Source organism: Perognathus longimembris, chromosome 6 (genome assembly GCF_023159225.1).
Source record: "Perognathus longimembris pacificus isolate PPM17 chromosome 6, ASM2315922v1, whole genome shotgun sequence".
In the NCBI taxonomy this organism is placed as follows: domain Eukaryota; kingdom Metazoa; phylum Chordata; class Mammalia; order Rodentia; family Heteromyidae; genus Perognathus; species Perognathus longimembris.
The window spans coordinates 43,021,675-43,041,163 of NC_063166.1; the positions used below are offsets into that span (position 1 = coordinate 43,021,675).

General features: G+C 43.1%; 1 protein-coding gene across 3 annotated transcripts in view; it reads right to left on the reverse strand.

Annotated features, from left to right (window-relative positions):
* Positions 1–19,489, reverse strand: part of Osbpl10 (oxysterol binding protein like 10) — a 254,445-nt gene that overhangs the window by 62,836 nt on the left and 172,120 nt on the right. For all 3 annotated transcript variants that reach the window (XM_048348609.1, XM_048348608.1, XM_048348610.1), the window contains one exon: positions 5,023–5,233. In XM_048348609.1, the coding sequence (XP_048204566.1) occupies positions 5,023–5,233 (211 nt within the window). The remainder of the gene's footprint in view (positions 1–5,022; positions 5,234–19,489) is intronic.

The window sequence follows — 19,489 nt, forward strand, 5'->3', positions numbered from 1 at the left end:
CACTGTCTGTGTCTTGCTTGTTTGCCATTTACATCCAAGGGCAGCTGTGCTGTCACTGCTGTCACCAGTATTCTGCCATCTTGTGTCCTGACAGCTGACTCCAGCATCCTCTACCTGCAAGCCCACCATGGGTCCAACAGGCATGTCTGCCAGGCTCTTACCTGGCACTATTCCAGGCCTGACTGGTGACCAGGGTCTCTTCTCAATCTGACCTCACTGAATGATGCTCACAAGCTAACAACTAACCTCAAACAGAGGTGACAAAGCTCTCCATCCTCCCAAATCCTGAAAGGCCCAGTTTGCCCCACACTGGGAACCCTGACACCCATATGCTAAGCATACAGGCTCATCCTTGTACACTGATGCACGCATGTAGGCTGTTGAAAACAGGAACCCTGCTCCCCTCCAATCAGGCATTTGTCTCATCAAGCTGTTGAAATAGCCTTAGTTAGAACAGCAAGAGAGGGGCTTAAAGGTTGACCAAAAACCTAAACCATCTTATTAATTTTCATTACAAACCTCTCCATAAACAGAAGCATTACATACCTAATATTATCTTAATATATCTAATGTTAAAATCAGAGACAGGTCTGAGAGCCAAAATATACAGAAGAAAAGCTGACTCTTTCTAATGTATTTTCAGATGTCAGTCTAGTTGCCCCATGTTCTTGAGGCCAAATGAACACCAGAGAAAGCAGCATTTGTAAACAAAGGCTCCAAAGCCACACATTTCCCAGAAGACAGAATGAAATGCTACAGCACAGCAAACACCAAGAACCAAACTTAACCTGTGATTTAGAGAAGGGCGAAAATAAGGAGGAAGAGTCAAGAGACCTTAAGCAAGAATCCGCAAGTTTTTTTTTGTGCTGGTCTGTCTTGGGGGCTTGAACTCAGGGCCGGGCACTGTCCCTGAGCTTTAAAGGGCACATGCAGACTGATTCAAAACCGGCTGTTTTGCTACAAGGGCTATAACTTTTAAAAGGGTCAGGAAGTTGAGAGACAGACAATAAATGCTGTTCTGCATAAGCCACAATTTTTGATAAAAGTATATTTTTTACAAAAGGAAGTTGTACAATGGGGTTGCATGGGGAGACATGAAGGAAATATCTTTCTTATACAACCAGACCTCAGGACTCAGTCTCCCCTCCTCCCAAATGGATGCAATTTCAACCTGATGTCATATCTGAAATTCTATCATTTGAGCTTTGTACCTTTGGGCCCTTACGGAGACCCAGTGAAAATTTGGGAGGAAAGAAAAAAAGAAAAAGGTTTCTGGAAAGTGTCCTTTAAGAAGTGTGTGGGCTGGTATTCTACCACTTGAGCCACAGCTCTGCTTCTAACTTTGTGATGGTTAACTGTAGCTAAGAGTCTCATGGACTTTCCTGTGTGAGTTGGCTTTGAACCTCAATTCTTAGATCTCAACCTTTTGGGTAGCTAGGATTGCAGGGATGAGCCACCATCAGCACCTAGCTCTGAAGAATTTGTTAAAATTTTTAAATTGTTATTACTCAAGCGTACAAAGGAGCTGCCATTTCCTAAGTCAGGTAATAAGCATATTTCTTTTTGAACAATGTCACCCCTTCTCCGAGGAATGTCTTTTAAGACATGATTTTTAGGAATAAGAAAATGGCTCAAGCAAGGTGCTGGTAGCTCATGCTCGCAATCCTAACTATGCAGAAGGCTGAGATCTGAGGATAGAGATTCAAAGCCAGCTGAGACAATAAAGTCCATGAGACTCTTATCTCCAATAAATTACCAAAAAGCTGGAAGTGGAGGTGTGGCTTAAGTCATAGAGCACTAGCCTTAACCAAAAGAAGCACAGAGACAGTACCCAAGCCCTGAGTTTAAGCCCCAGGATGGCACAAAAAATGAAAAGAAAATAGGTCAAACTCCCATTTTCTAGTGAAAGAATGGGCCCTTTGGGGGTAGCAAGAGAAACCATAGACCAAATCTTCAGGCCAAATGGATTTGTTCACAAGCTACTGTGGGTCTTCCTGAGGCTCCAGATCAGAAATGTGCAGAAATCTAGCTGAACCTTCTGCCCTGATGTTCCTCTCCCACATAAGACAGAAAAGATAGAGCAGGCTGGGGCTCTCTGGCTGTATGCTTAATACACACAGATCCTCTCCAAGACTGGACCCCCTGCAACTAGCCCTTCTCCATTTGTTTAAGAAGGAGAAAGTGAGATGGGCACTGGTGGCTCATGCCTGTAACCCTAGCTACTCAAGAGACTGAGATCTGAGGACTAGGTCCAACCCAGCAAGAAAGTCTGTGAAATTCTTATCTCCGATTAACCACTAAAACTCAGAAGTAGAGCTGTGACTCCAATGGTAGAGAACTAATAGCTCAAGCACAGTGCCTGGGCACTGAGTTCAAGCCCCAGAACCAGCACCAAAAAAAAAAGAAAGAAAGAAAGAAAGAGAGAGAGAGAGAGAGAGAGAGAGAGAGAGAGAGAGAGAGAAAGAAAGAAAGAAAGAAAGAAAGAAAGAAAGAAAGAAAGAAAGAAAGAAAGAAAGAAAGGAAGGAAGGAAGGAAGGAAGGAAGGAAGGAAGGAAGGAAGAAAAGAAAAAGGAAGCGGAAAAGAAAGAAGGAAAGAAAGGGGGTGGGGGAGGAAAAGGAGGACGAGGTATAGAGGAAACTAGCACACAATACTAGTGGGGTCTGTAGAATGGGAGCACAAGTATATTTCTATTTCTGTACTGTTTTTGCTCATTGTGTTGTCTGTGTAGGAGGATATCCTTTCTTTTGTTTTGTTTTTTTTGCCAGTCCTGGGCTTGAACTCAGGGCCTGAACACTGTCCCTAGCTTCTTTTTGCTCAAGGCTAGCACTCTACCACTTGAGCCACAGTGCCACTTCAGCTTTTTTTGTTTACCTGATGCCAAGGAATCGAACCCAGGGCTTCATGTGTACGAGGCAAGCACTCTACCTACCACTAGGCCATATTCCCAGCCCAAGATATCCTTTTTGAAGGAAAAACATCTACTCAAAGATTTTTACACCTGTAAAATGGACGAAGCATCTCAATATTCTTTTCTACACCCTTATAAGCAAAGGCCTTAAAATGTTACCATATAAGTGGACAAGAATATGTGAGAACTTTCCACATTATTTTTGCAACTTTTCTGATGACAGAAATAAGTATTTTCTTTGTTTTCTGCCAGTATTGAAGTTGAACTCAGATCCTGGGTGCTCTCCTTAGATTTTTTTACTCAAGGTTAGTGCTCTACCACTTGAGCCCACACCTCTACTTGTGACTTTTTTTTAAATGGGTAATTGGAAATAAGAGTCTCATGCACTTGCTTGCCTGGGCTGAATTTATTTTGAAATATGAAATGAAGCTAAGTACCAGTGGCTCATGCTTGTAACTCTAGCTATTCAGGAGGCTCAGGTCTGAGGATCATGGTTCAAAGCCAGCCCAGGCAAGAAAGTCCGTGAGACTCTTATCTCCAATAAGCTACTCAGAAAAAGTGAGAAGTGGTGCTGTGGCTCAAGTGGCAGAGCACTAGCCTTGAGCCAAAGAAGCTCAAGGACAGTGCCTAGGCCCAGAGTTCAAGTCCAAGGACTGGCAAAAAAAAAAAAATACTCATTATATTCTCTCATTCTGAGAGAAGTGTAGTGCTAGGCAGACACTGCCTCACAACCCAGAGCCCAGTGGGTGGCTGTGTTGGGTACAGCAAAGAACCCTCCGCAGGAAGAGGCATCCATCATAGATGGAAGTCCTGCCTCTCACCTGGGTGTCTTAGCTGAGTATCCATGGGAAAAGTCCTTTTGCAGCTCTGATCCTCAGCATTCCATCTGAAAAATGGATATGGCAATATCTACTTTGTAAGAATTTCAGATATCTAGCCATGGCTCAAACTGGTGGGATCAGACCTTAGTAAATGGTGGTAGGGGCTTAAACTCAGGGCCTTGCACTCTCATTTCCACTCAAGGCTCTACCACTTGAGCCATACTTCCATTTGCAGCATTCCTCTGATTAACTGGACCATCTCTTGGTTTTGTCTGCCTGGGTTAGCTTCAAACCTTGAACCTTAGGTCTCAGGCTCCTGAGCAGCTAGGATTACAAGTGTGATGAGCCTTTGGTACTCAGCTTTCATTTGTACCTTTTACAACCTAGGTTGCCTTGCCCCCTCATTTAATTAAGAGGCACCTAGGGGAATCCTGGGTAACAAAGGCCAGGAGGACATTTTTTATGACTTCATATATGACTCATAGATATCAAGCTATTTTGTCCTTTATTATTGAGTTTAGTTTTTACTAATGCTTGTTTATCTGCTTACTGAGTTCAAATGGAACTCAAATGATTGCCAAGACCCTATTTCAGCCAACAAGCCAGCAAGATGGTTCACACTTGAAATACCAGCTATGTGAGAAGATCACAGTCTAAGGCAAGCTCCTAGGCAACAGCACAGAGATCCTAAAGTGACAGGACAGGGATAAGGGCATGGATCAAGTGGTAGAGTATCTGCTTAACAAGCACAATATTGAACTCAAAATCTTAGTATCTTAAAAAAAAATTGAAACCTATTCTGTCTCTGGCTGTTGGATAAAGAACTAGAAATGTTTCTGCCATGCATTATCAACAAACTCTCACCCAAAGTTGTATTACAGGCAGTGGGGGGAAGGGTGAAAGAGGGCATCAGGCCTAGGGGGCAAGTCATGTGAAGTGACACACCCAGGGAAACACTGGACCAAAAGTGTGTATAGCAATGGCTCAAAGACAGAAGACTGACAGCAAAGGTCATAATTGCAATGAGACACACAGAGCGATGCTAACAAGTGTGAAGGAGTTCAGCAAAAGGAGTCTATACATGTTAGCTGTACTTTTTATAGAATGTACTTCTGATCTGTAAAATAAAAATATATCCAATGCAGACACACTTGGATAAAAGGGTAGTTGAATAGATGATAAAGACGTAGACAAGAAGGAAGGAGGAAGGAAATGGGGGACAGACACGTGCATGCACACACATGCAGGCAACGTGCATCCTAAGCACACAGCCCGGGAGAAGAGGGGTCTACCTGAGGCACCAGGCTTATGGCTGGGCGGACCGGCCTGGCGCACACTCTGCTGCAGCAGGCTGAGGCACTCCCCAAGGCAGCTAAGGGTGGCAGCGGAGGTAGCTTTCAGGAGCAGCAGGTCCTGATCCAAGGCAGTGAGGGGGCCAGAGCCTGGCAGGGACTCGATAGCGTGCACAAGGTTCTTCTGCTGCCCTTCCACCTGGTTCATCATCTAGAAAACAGAGAAGGTGAAAAGGTGAGGGTGGAACATCTCTTCTCAAAAACAAAGAATGGAGAGCCAGCCCTGAAACTCCAAACTGGACAATCATCAAGCAGAGTAATCACAGGAACACTCACTGTGCGCTGCTCCTCTGCTGAGCCCGCGTTGACTGCAGAGGCCCATGTGCCCGAAGTCACTCGGGCCAGAAAAAGAAAGGATGACAGAGGTGAACAATCAGGACCACTTTACATACCTGCAAAAGCTGGCTCAATATCAAGTCATTAACCACAGAATCCCTACACCTTCCCATAACACATACACTTTCTTTCCTTATGCATGGGAGGTTACCTGAGACAACAGAGATGCTCTGACTCTCCCTTAACCAAAGGTGTTACCTGGATTCCCCACAGCTGTGGCCCTTTACTTGTGGACAGCCAAATTCTGAGATAAGAATGGAAGACAAATCTAGAGCTGGCATTTGTTCCATAAAATCACAGTGAAGCCAGGACTGAGCCATGCCACATCACAGAATGGCATAGGAGCTGACCAGGAAGAAAAAGAAAACCATCAGTAGAAAATCCAGCACTAATCAGATTAGGCTGAGACAAACCTACACCAGATAACTTTATCTATATGCTGGCTTCAATCTCCTTAAGCTTATCATAAAATAAAATCACAGTGTCCATTTTTGTCTTTGAATTGGTTAATCAAGGAGAAAGAAATTCCAAGGGGAGTTAGAAAAGGCATTTAATGGTATCTTGTGAAATTCATCCCCCTTGTGTTTTACAACTTATCACATTAAACAAGATAGTGTACATAAAGTGCTTATTAGCACATCCTCTATCCACTAATTAGTCATTCCAAGAAGAGAAGGAGCTAAAGAAACTGTCCTAAGTCAGGGGTGTGCACTCTGCCCACTGCCCTGCCAGTGTTCCCACCAGAGCTGTCTTGGGCATGAAGCATCCTCTGTCATGATTGTCCCCAGAGAATGCCTGTCACCATCGTGGTGTTAAAGGTGCAAAGACGTAATAACCAATAATTCTCTATGGACCACTGAACTTGGACCTCAACTTACTCCATGCTTGTTTTTCTCTTTCATATCCTTTTTTCAGGAAGGCTGCTATTTTATATCATTCACTGCTTAAAAAAAATAAAAGCTGGGCCTGATGACTTACTCCTGTAATACTACCTACATGTGAGGCTAAAAGTCGGAGGACTATAGTGCAAGGCCAGTCTGGACAAAAGTTTGCACAATTCCATTCCAACCAATAAAAAGCTGGTGTGTCAGTGCACCTGTCATCCTAACTACCAAGGAAGAGTACATAGACAAATCAAGTCCAGGCCAGCCCCTGGCAAAAAACCGAGACCCTATTTGAAAAAAATAACAAAAATTAAAAGGACACTTACCTAGCAAGCATAAGGCCTGATATTCCACCTCCAAAAAAGCTCATCCCTTGTAATAATCTCACTTACAAAAACAAGTACCATTACATCAAATTCATTTTTACAATGTGTACTAGTGTATGTTTGGTATATAAAAGGGACCTTAATGGGGTATTTCCTCTTGTGTAGACAATGTATCCCAATTACACCTAAATAATTCTTTTAAAAGTCAAAGGCATCTAGCACTAGTGGCTCACATCTGTAATCCTAGCTATTCAGGAAGCTGAAAACCAAGGCCTGTGGCTCAAAACCAGACTAAGGAAAACAAAGTTTGCGACATTCTTATCTCCAAATAACCAGCAAAGAGCCAAAAATGGAAATGGGGCTCAATTGCGAGAGCACGAACCTTGAGTAAAACGAAGGGAAAGAACTCTGGCTTCAGTTACAGCATGCGCATACGCACACACACACAAACAGTCAAAGTTAATAAACACATTGCACATTTATTAACATGGTGGGCAACGGCCTCCCTTTACTGTCTATACCCATAATCTAGCCGAGTACATTGGGTTTTACAGATTAAAAATGCTATCGAGCCAGTCTGGCTCTAAAAACAGCACCTATAATGTAAGAGGATTTAAATAATTATCCACTTCTGCCCCTACCCATTTTTGCTTAAAAGTTGCCTTATCAAGAGTGCTTCCCAAACTATGTAATTGAAAATCAATCCTCTAGTCCAATCTCTTACATTCTATCCTCCTCACCAACCTGAGCTTTTCTCCACAGTACTTATTCCCTTCTGCTTAACTTGTAACTTATTTATTATTTATGCTAATGTGTAAGCAAGGCCCCGCACCAGTGCTGCCCACTGACACAGACAAAGACAGTGACCATCTACCCAACGAACCAACCAAATCTCAAGTACATGAACTTACCTAGGACATAAAGTCTAAAGAACACATTAACACTAGGTACATGCAAGTTCAGCTTTAGCCTTCCAAATCTTTAGATTTATTAAAGGACAATAACTTGTATAATCAGTTCAGCCTTGCCAAGAAATACTGCCAACTAGTTACATTTAATTTCAAACAAGATAAAATGTCTAAGTATCCCTTGATAGTCAGCTATATATGTAAAGTGCTAACAGGAAAAAGATTTCAAACTATTGGTAGTAGTCAGCATATTCTACAATTTCTTACCATAAAACTTTTTCTTAGTAAAATGAGATAGACATCTCTGGGGGCTCATGACTGTAATCCTAGCTACTCAACCAGCAAAAAGTCACAAGTAGAAGTGGGGTTCCAGTGGTAGAGTGTCAGACTTGAGCCTTGAGAAAAAGCCAAGAAAGAGAATGAGGCTGAGTTCAAGCACCAGTATCAGCATAAAAGAAATAAATAACAAATGATGTGTTCCAAAAAAGAACTATATGAGCCAGGAATGTAGCTTAGCAGTAGAGTGCTTGCCTAGCATGCATGAAGCCCTGAGTTGATTCCTCAGCACTACATATATAGAAAAGGCCAGAAGAGGCACTGTGGCTCAAGTGGTAGAGTGTTAGCCTTATGCAAAAGGAAGCCAGAGACAGTGCTCAGGCCCTGAGTTCAAGCCCCAGGACTTCCAAAAAAAAAAAGGCTATTATAACTAAGCACACAATGTATCTTTTTACTATAATGGCCGGTACTATCATGCTTAGGTGTAAAATCAAACCACTAACAACTACATAGAATATATGCTCAGTTTTTTGTTTTGTTTTGTTTTTTACCAGTCCTGGGCCTTGGACTCAGGATCTGAGCACTGTTCCTGGCTTCTTTTTGCTCAAGGCTAGCACTCTGCCACTTGAGCCACAGTGCCACTTCTGGCCATTTTCTATATATGTGGTGCTGGGGAATGGAACCCTGGGCTTCATGTATACAAGGCAAGTACTCTTGCCACTAGGCCATATTCCCAGCCCTATATGCTCATTTTTTAATCAACAAAATAACATTGCTATATTCCAATGACAGAGTTTAGGATACTTATTTCACACACATAAAATGTTATTTAAGTAATCTTAAGTAATAAAAGCATAAAATTGGCTGATGGCATGTCCTATATATTGCCACAGGGGAGAATCACAGGTCAGGCCTCTGCGAAGCACTCACTTGTACTCACCAGGAGCCAGTGCCTGTGGGAGAGGCAGGCAGCCTTTTCTGCAGGCATGGGGAGGTGGCAGTGGGATAGGACAGGAGACTACTGGCACTGAGGGGGAGGTGTGCAGTACTAAATGCCCGAGGCACCTGGACCCAGCTCCATCCATCACAGAGGACTGCTGACTGAGTGACAACAGCGCCCCCGTGAGGAAGTCTATGTGACAGACTTGGTAATAACCAGGTGCCTCATCTTTCCTAACAACCTGAACTCTAAAAATAAAATGAGGGGCTGGGGATATAGCCTAGTGGCAAGAGTGCCTGCCTCGGATACACGATGCCCTAGGTTCGATTCCCCAGCACCACATATACAGAAAACGGCCAGAAGTGGCGCTGTGGCTCAAGTGGCAGAGTGCTAGCCTTGAGCGGGAAGAAGCCAGGGACAGTGCTCAGGCTCTGAGTCCAAGGCCCAGGACTGGCCAAAAAATAAAAAATAAAAAATAAATAAAATAAAATGAGTGCAGCATAGAAATGGGCACATAGAAGCCACTTCCTACAGATTCGGTTTTCTTCCCTTCTCTATAAGATATAAAAAAGCCTAGCTGTTTTGTGTCAAACACTGGGCTTCTCTCTTTCTCCCCCTCTCCCTTCCTCCCCTCCCTCATGGCTGGTGCTCTACCACTTGAGCCACATCTCTATTTCTCGCTTGCTGCTGGTTAACTAAAGACAAGAGTCTCCCAGACTTTCCTGCCCAGGCTGGCTTCAAACGTCAATCCTCATATCTCAGCCTCCTGAGTAGCTAGGGTTGCAGGCATGAGGCCTAAGTGACTAGCCCCTTCCCCTACCCCCTCGCAAAACAAACAAACAAAAAATCTCATTTTTAATGAATGATATCATAAAAGCTGATCTTTGCTTTATTTTTATTTATTTTGATAGGGCTGAGGATGGAACCCTGGGCCTCACACATAGTAGGCAAGTGCTTTACAACTAAGCCACGCTCCAGCCCTCTGATCTTCACTTTATATTAGCTCCAACAGACTCCAAAAAAAGGAAGGTTCCTGGTTCTGGAGCTGCATATCAGCTCCAATGCTCACACATGCCCAGAGCCATGAAGAAGGGCCCCTAACATACTCTGGAGATCTAATTTAACTAAGGGTACAAATGAAAAGATGAAGGTGGGCCTTGAAAGACAGTGAACACCCAAACTTCCAGGAAAAAATTCTAAGAGCTCCCATCTCCTTCCAAAGATCAGCAAGGAAGGAAAACAAAGGCACACCTTCCACTTAGCCAACTCAGTTGAATCACTCATTTTATTATGTAAGTTTCAACTCAGAGGCATACACAGTTCCCCAAAGACTCCATCCACTGTTGTTGGGAATTCATTTTGGCCTTAAGGGGGGAAGGGCGATGAGAGCGCTCCCAAGGCGCCACCCTTCCCCCAGTCCTGGGGCAGTGTGGAAGTGAGCCACACCTATCTCCTTCTGGGTCCAGAACCAGAAGGGATAGCTTTGAGACCATCCCCCCACCTTGCACCAGCGAGCACGGGGGCTTTGCCCAGAGGGCGGTACTATGGGAAGTGACGTTAGCCCATGAGGGAGGTCCTTGGGAGCTGCTCTTGGATGGACAAAGTCACCAGCCTATCGCCAGCTCCTGCTCAATCCTCGTCATCATCATTATATTTCTGTAAACCCCTTCTGATTAAACCGGATTGCTCTCCGAAGTGTCTCCGAGATCCGTCTGCGCCTGGCTTCCTTGGTGGGTAAGGAGGGAGGAAAAGGGGATCTCATTCGGCCGCGTGCACTTCAGGCTTGCCCATGTCCCTTTGCTCCATCTTGGCCGCCCGCGGGTCGGGCGCCCAGGGGAGAGGGTGAAAAGGGAAGCACTGATAAGGGAGTAAGCTTAGCATCCCCGCACTAGGGGAGGTAAATCTAGCCCGGCACACTGTGTTTAAAAACAATCCCATTCTTCCTGGAATGTGGCTCCCCCACTCACAGGCCTCTCCATCGTACCACCTTTGCACAAAAATGGGTCCCAAACTCAGTGTCAAAGACATTGCAAGTATCTCCTCTGAGGCTGTGAGAGATTAAATGTAGGTGAAGCTAATCTTCACAGGCTGTGTCAGCACAAACAATAGCCTAGGCATTACAAACCTCAATGCTATCAGGATCTAGTGGGCACATGGCTTAAAGAAGCTGAAATCCAGAAGCAAAGACCCATATGCTATGACATCCCACTCAACAAGTTTAATTCTTTCAAACACAGAAGTGAAGGTAGCTGAAAAGGGACCAGGGCCTTGTCGGTCTTCAATACTTCGCCAAATCCTGATACAGAGTTTCCAGGATCTGAGGAGTCCAGTTCTAATACAGGCCAGATATAACAACAATTATGTTTATCCATCTATGTATTCAATCATTATGTCCACAAGACCAGAGCAAAGTGCTTCCTGATTCCCAATCCTGATTTAGGAACTGCAGCTGCTCATCTTGGTTGGCAGAACCCCCTCAGTCTCCCCCGAGGCCTTCAGTAACTCAATCTGTTTTGCTCAGAGGTAGCTCAGACAATCTGACGCCAGCTTTGGCTTGGCATTTCTCCTCAGGCTAGTGTAATTCTCCCCTCTGGGTCAGAAGATAGGTCTGTGGTTAGCTTAGGCACTTTTCTACTTATACAATGTCCTTTAAAACTATAGGGGGGGGGGGGAGAGAAAGAAAGAGAGAGAGACTGACTATGCTTCTAGAACTAAAACCACATACAAGGGCTCACTGTCTTCATTAATGACCTCACTGACCTCACCATTATGTTAATATTCTGGGAGACACTGCTCATATATGACTCCTCATAGAAACATCTTGAAACATACACCAACTCTTCTACAGAGGCCATCAATACACAGATTCCTTGAATGTTTTGCCTCAAATTCCTTACCTTCTAGCCATCCTGAGTTATTAAATCTGAATCCATTCCCTACATTGTACAACAAACTTTCAGAGTTGTTTTTTGTGCCAGTAATGAGACTTGAACACAAGACCTGGGCACTGTCCCTTAGCTTTATCACTCAAGACTGGAACTTTACCACTTGTACTACACTTCCAATACCAACTTTTTGGTAGTTAATTGGAGAAAAGAATTCCAAGGAATTTCCTGCCCTGGCTGGCTTTAAACTGTGATCCTCAGATCTCAGTCTCCTGAAGAGCTGGGATTACAGGTGCGAGCCATGGGCACCTGGTTCAAACTTCCAGCTTTTGATTCTCTGAACTTACCATACCCTTCACATTTATGGGTTACTAATGAAGAATATAGAAAAGACACTGAAGGAGAAGCTACCAACATCAGAAATGCCCTATACTTTGAATCAGAAGAAAAGCAAATGGGTAAAAAAGAAGAGGAGAGATCACAGGGAAACAAAACATTCAGTAGTTCCTCAACTCCCTATGGGGAGAGGGCCAAAATGGTATTTTCAGCTTTTTGGACCACAGAGCGTCTGGAACAACACAGAGACTTTGCTATACTTCAGGAGCTGTACTCAAGCCTAACTGAGCTCCCAAATAGGTAGGGGTTCCAGAAGTTCAATACAGCTGTCTCCACTTTTGTACCCAGTGAGAGATTTCAGGGAAGACTTGAGATGTAACTGTAGTGATAGCAAAATTTACTAAGGGTAGTAAAGTTTATGTAGAAAGACACTTTCAGAAGAGAAAATAGGTTAGGTCAGAAAGACACTGAGAATGGCTATCACGTAGGCCTGCATAGGCTTTTGTTGAAATTGAAGGGATTAAAGCAACAAGTCTTTCCCCAGGACCTGCCCACGTGATGAACAGAAAAGAAATATGACACCATTTTAGGAGTCACTGCACAAGTGATTACCCATGACCACCTACTAAAAATCCACGGGGGAGGAACTAAAGTGCACAAAAATACAATGACAGAGTATGGCCACAAGGCAACTTGTACGTGGGAGAGACCAAAGCTTTTTTTTTTTTTTTTTCTCACTGGGAGTCAGGATCAGGGGACCACATAGGATGTGGATGAATTCCAAACAAGGTTAATCTTGAGGGACTTCTAGCCTTCTCAGGCCTTCTCCTTACCAGTCATATCAGGGGCTTCCTTTATGTTTCCCAGGTGTTTCACAAGGATGTAAAGCACCAAAAGCTTAGTTCTAGAAAAGTTCAGCTTGCAGCATGTAGGCAACAGTGTTCACAGTACATATGTACTCAAGCAAGCAGTCTCCATTCTAGGTTTTCTTGGCTTCTTCCTCATCGCTCTTGTCTAACCTGACATTTGATCCGTCTGTTGTAGCTCAGATCATTATGTTTTCTGTTCCAAGTTGTGATGATGTTCTAGACAACTGGTGACTTGTGACTGCATGGAGGTTTGCGCTTTTATGTTAGGAGATGTAGATCCTACATGAATTTCAGATCAAAGGTTTTGGTCTGATTTTACAGGCTGTGGTTCCAATGGCAAATTCATTTATGAGCTGTTGTGGTGCTATTTTGACCTACTGGTTATATCCCAGTAGTACTCAGGACTTCAGGCTTCCCAGACAGACATTCTACCCCATTTGGGCCAGTTTTCAGATACTTTTCTGTTTTTGAAAGAGGCAGGCCTCAGCCTGTAATCCCTCTACCTACATCTTCCCATGTAGTTGAGAGATACCAGGAAGGTGCAACCATACCTGGTATTGATGGATATGAGGGGCTCACTAACACTGAGCAGCATGGCCTCAACCCTTCATTCTCCCAATCACCACCTTCCTGGGATAACAGGTGTGAGCCATAGCATCTAGCTCTGAAATTACTTTTTATGCCTTCAGGCCTGCCTTTTAAAGGTGTGTAAGTGCACGTCCAAGTCCCTCTCTCCCAGGAGAGTGCTACATAGGCAGATCTAACTGGCCATCTAGGAGGCACTCCTCTCCTTTCCAGAAAGCTGACAGTCAAGATGCATGTATTGTCCCCAGATGCATGACACTGAGCATCTTTTGGAGGGTGGAAGGGAACTCGAGGGAAAAAGGGTGAAAAAGTGCAGCAACAGAGCTCACTGGACATTGATGAAAGTGACCTATACAACTCATGGGTGGAGATAGGAAGGGAGAGACTAGGAGAGAGGGAGGGAAGAGAAGACACTATATGGAAAGGATATGTACTCATTACCCAACTCATGTACTTATAAACCCTCTGTACCCTCTTTTTAATTTAATTTAATATAAATTAAAAAGTTACTAAATACATTCAGCATCTTAGTGGCAGGTCTGATCATAGGAGATAAGGGGGATGGATGGGAAAGTGAACCTGACGGCACACTTCAGACACAGACTTCTGTGTTTCAACCACTAACATGCCCAGCCCTAACAAGAGGCCTCAATGATGCTTACAAGCCAGCTCGCAGTCCAGAGCAGAGGCAAATGCAACAAAGCTGGACACACACATTTGCAAAGCCTCCTGCAGAGGGTTGGGTCCTCTGCATTTCTTAGGACCTGTCCCCTTTGTCATTTCTACCCATGTCCCTCACCACCACCACCACACTGCACAAACACAAAACATAAACTTCATCTTTACAAACTCGAAAGACACAGTCCTTCCTTACTCAGGAAATGTGAAATTCTAACATTCACACAAACAAACCTCAGGGCTCTGTGGGAAGTCTGGCTCTTTCCTTTAGCAGGGAGAAAAGTCTCAATTCAGAGCAGCCAGGTGAATTTTCAAAGCCACATAGATTAGCTTGTTAAATGTTTTTAAATAGTGTATACTAATCGTACAATACAATGGCCTTCATGAGGGCATTTTCACACATGTACGTCAATGTTTACACAACATGACATTTCCATCATTGTACACGGAGGACATATAAAGTACATCAATCCCGTTCACTCCTCATCTCCCTTTCATCTTCCACCCCCCTCCAGCTTCTTCCCCAGATGAGCAGTTTCTAAAGATTTTTCCCAACTCTGCAGGCTCTCTCCCTTCACTCTGGTAGCTATTTCCTTTGCTGGGCAGAGCTTGCTAATTTGATGCAATCTCATTTCTCAACTCTTACTATTATTTGTTTCTGAGACAGCGTCTGGCTGAAGCCTTTGCCTAAGCTGTCCTTGAACTCTTCAGCCTCTGCCTCCTACATAGCTAGAATTACTGAAATTCACGATATCTGGCTATGATCTGAAGTCTTTCGTCTTTTTGTCAGACATGAATATAGCTTCTCTGGTTGCTTTGGCTTCTATTTTCTTGGTATATAGCGTTCCATCCTTTCGTCTCAATCTGTGTGCATCTTTGTGAAGTTTACCTCTTCAAGAAGTAAACAAATCTTGCTTTCTTTTAATCCCCTCAGCAAGACTGAATCTTTTAATTGGAGAGTTAAAAACCATTTAAAGGTAATTCCTGCTAGTACTACTGTGTTTTTCCCCTCTCTGATTTGAATACTGTTTTTTTTTCTTATTCATCTTAGTTTACTGAGTTGAACATTTGATTCTTTCCTTCTTCTCATCTATTTCTCTCATGAAATTTAATGTTTCCTTTTTTTTTCCTTGCCAGTCATGGGGTTTGAACTCAGAGCTTTTTCACTCAAGGCTAGCACTCTACCACTTTAAGCCACAGCACCACTTCCAGAAACTTATTCTTTCTTGAGCTCTCTTTCTTTATGGATTTGTAGGATTCCTTTAAGAACTTTCTGCCATGCTCACTTAGGGTCATGAATTGCTTTCATCTGGGTTTATCTTGGAAGGACTTTTCTTTTCCTCCATCAATTTTAAAGGATAATCTTGCTGAATGTAGTAATCTTGGTTGAAAGTTATTTACTTTCAGGGCTTGAAAAATATTATTTCATGCTTTCTTGGCTTTTAGGGTTTTTCTTGAGAGGTTCTGATATAATTCTAAAGAGTGTACCTTTGTAAGTCAATTCAGGTTTTTCTCTTGTGGTTTTCCATACCTTTTACTTGTCCTGTACACTTGGCATGTGAGCCCCAGTGAACAGAGAGGGGCTCTTTCCTGGCCATGTCTATCTGGACTTCTAAATGCCTTAGGTGTCCAAGTCTTCCCTATAATTGGTAAATGTTCACTGTCACATCATTGAATAGGTTTTCTACACCTTTCATTTGTATTCAGTTCTTCTTTCTATAAACTCTTAAATTTGGTCTCTTAATCATGGCCCAGCATTCTTCAAAGCGGTGATCATGTTTCTTTTTTTTTTTTTTTCCTTCTCCCATCCCTCTTTCTGGGACTAGGGATTGAATTCAGGGCTTTGTATTTGCTGTACTGACTCTGGGTGCCCTGGCCTCACAGTCCTCCATCCTAGCACCTTAACTCATTCACACACAGGAGGTCTCTCCCCTCTTACCAGAATTTGGGCTGGATTTGCCCATGGCTTTCCATTTGCCACTGCTCCAACTTCCTTCCCAAGTAGATCTGTGTCACAGAATCTCAGTCCCCATCACAACAGTATCCTGGAACCATTGATTCCTAGTGGAGATTATTTGCATGGCCAGTGAAGTGGGGAGGGCGGTTTGGAAGTGTGTACTCTTCTGCTCTCCCCAGCCAAGAGGTGGTGCAGCTTTACCTTAGAGGCAAAGCAGGACTGTTCTTCACTTCTCCTGAGTAAGGACTCAGGAGAATCCTGTTGCATTTCAGGACCCTAAATACTAAGATTCATGGCCCTGTGTGGAAGGTCCCCTTTAAGGAAGCAAGGCAGAAACAAATGCCAATAGCCAGGTGAAATGAGGAGAAAGGACTAAGTGGTTCAGTTAGATTCAACCCATTCCAAGGAAGGAACAACTAATCAACAAAGCCCACTAAGAAAAAACAAAATCAAAACAGTCCATTTCTAAGTAATCCCCTAAAAGCATATCTTTTTTATCCAGCGATGACACTTCTTTGTTGCTGGTGGTCTGATGCTTCACTTTGCAGAACAGAAACCTTGCTTTCTATTCTTTCCTCTTGGTAAAGTCTTTTACCAACTTGTGGCTTAGTTTGCACTTCCTTGCTTATGAAATATATTCTAGAAGGAAAATACTATCTCTTGCCTCAGAAAATAACTATGTTTCTGCTAGTTGTTTTGTTCTCTGATTACAAAACACTGGCTCATTCCACCAACAGAATCAAACAGTTATAAAGAAAGAAGTTAAAAATTACCTGGAACCCCACCTCCTAGAGACTAGCACTGTAACATCCTGGCATATTGTGACTCCTCTAATACACATGTACAAAGGAATATAATTACAAAGACCATCCTTTTTATAGACTCTTGTAGCCATTTATCACGTTAGCAAGGCTCATCTCTGAAGATTTCAATCTACTTCAGAATAATTCAAAGAGGTGGGACAGTAAGGATGGAATGATTCTGGCTTTGAGGGGAGCTGAAACTGTTGATAGGGACATGGAGATTTAAAACTATCATTTCTAAGTTATGTATGTATTATGATGTATGTAATATGTATATATGTAGACTAGGTACTACTATGTTGTTCTCTGGATTCAATCCTTCTGCCTCAGCTAGTACTACAGTTCAGCTCATAATGATGATCTGATTGTTTTTGTGTGTTTATGAAGGCACAAGGACTTAAACTCGGAGCCTCACACTCAGGTTTTTTTTGCTCAAAGCTAGTGTTCTACCACTAGAGCCACAGCTTTTTGGTGGCTAACTGTAGTTAAAAGTCTCTTAGATCTGTTACCTAGGCCTAGCAACAGTCCTCAGATCTCAGCCTCTTGAGTAGCTAGGATTACACGTCAGCCAATGGCATCTGGCTAATAATTTTTTAGAACAGTGAAAAACACAAATGTTATAGGTTGAATTGTGTTTTCCGACTCTTATGTTGAAGTGCTAACCTGGTTCTGAGATGGTATGGCTCTATTTAAGGACCAGGTCACTCCAGAGGTAACCAAATAAGGATAGGCCCTGTTCCAATCTGACTGATGCCCTTACAGAGTCAGGAGTTGGCATCAGGCACCACAGTTGGAAGAGAAGGTGAAGACAACTGGGAGAAGAGGACTACTTATGAATGCAGGTGAAAAGTCACCGTTTTTGATTCTGCAAGGGAGAGACTAATCCTGCTGATGACATCACTTTGCATTTCTAGCCTGTATTAATTAGGCTAGGATCACTTGTCATCACTGTAAGGATTATCTCATAAAAAGGAAAGATTTACATGGCTCACAGTTTCTACGGTCTATTAAGTCCATTGTTTCTGCGTCTGTAGAACATTGTAGCAGAAGGGCCTGGTGGATTGGAGCTGCTCACCTCATGGCAGCAAGAAAAAGCAGAGAGGAGTAACAGGAAGGGGCAGAGCCAAGATTTACCCTTCTGAGGCACGTGCCAGCAACTCACTTCCTCCAATCAGCCCCTCCTTCCACAGTTTTGCTACTCCCAATAGTCTAGTCGCATTTTGAACCCATCAATGGATCAAACCATTAATTAGGTGAGAGCCTTCATGATCTAGTGGTCTCTGGAAACATCTTCACAGACACATCTGAGGTGTTTTACTAATCTTCTAATCCAAACATGTTGACAAACAAATTGATGATCAACCATCAATGAGCCTTTAAAACTGGAAGACAATGGATTTTGAATACCTATGATGGAAGATACTCAGTTTGTGGCTCTTTGTTAATTCAGCACTACAGCAAACAAACCCAATCAAGGACACTTTTCCACATAACAGAGACCTTAATGGTTGTATTGCACAAAAGCTGTTAATTCCCAACAAAGTAGACTGAGCTTTAAGTTGGGGGGGGGCTGGATATCAAAAACAATATTTTACCAATGTTAAGCAAGCACTACTGAACTATATACTAAGCCAGTCCTTGCTTTCGAAACAAAAGACCCTTCAATTCAATCTCTATTACTTCAACCAGAAGGACAGCCAGGAGGACTCTGAAACAGACTGTGAAAAACGTAGAATTCCAACTCTGGAGATGAAAAGGATCAGGTGGTTGGAGAATGTGAACCCATATCAACTCTGGGAAATGTAGTTATGAAGGATGAAGCTCTGTGTTTTCCTTGAATGTCTCCTAGGGACCAGCTGATGTGGAGATGGAGATCAGTAGCAGAGAGTGGAACCCACCCAAGCTAGTTCTGAAGAGGGAGCTTTATTGCATGAATACAGGACAGCGGTGCTCAGAATCTACTAAAGAGCTCTTCTCTTTCCTTTGCCAACAGCTCCATCTCCTCTCTCCAGTGTTCACTTGTTATGGTCTCCTGGTTCCACATCTCCCTCTCTCTTCCAAGTACCCGAACAGACTTGAATTGTACTCTAACTGTGCCACTAGAGTCAAATCTACCAAGTTGTATAAGCTTTTAATTCATTTGTCACAGAAATTGAGTATAGCTTGCAGGTACTGCTCAGATGCTTTCCCTGGTCCAATAAGCTAACACTGAGAACAGTGGTCCATTTATCTACCCCTTCAATGTGGACTCTCTCTGTGTCCACTTTTTTGTGATGCTTAAACTCAGTATAGAATTCTGAACACTATCTGTATTTTTTTTTTAACTTTTAGGGGGCAAGGTCTTGCTATGTTGCCCAGGTTAGTCTTGAACACCTGGCTCAAGTGATCCTCCAACTCAGACTCCTGAGGCTCGGGAATACAGGTATACACCACTGCACTTGTTTGCAATACTTTCAAAACTCACTTCACACAAAAAGTATGAGTCAACTGGAAAACCAGATAACATTTTTTTTATCAGAAATGATGAGTCAAATAATGAAGCATTTCTTTCAACTTATGTAACACGAATGCCGTTGTCACAGGGCTTCCTGTCAGAAGGTCTTAAAAGTACACCAACTTCTTCA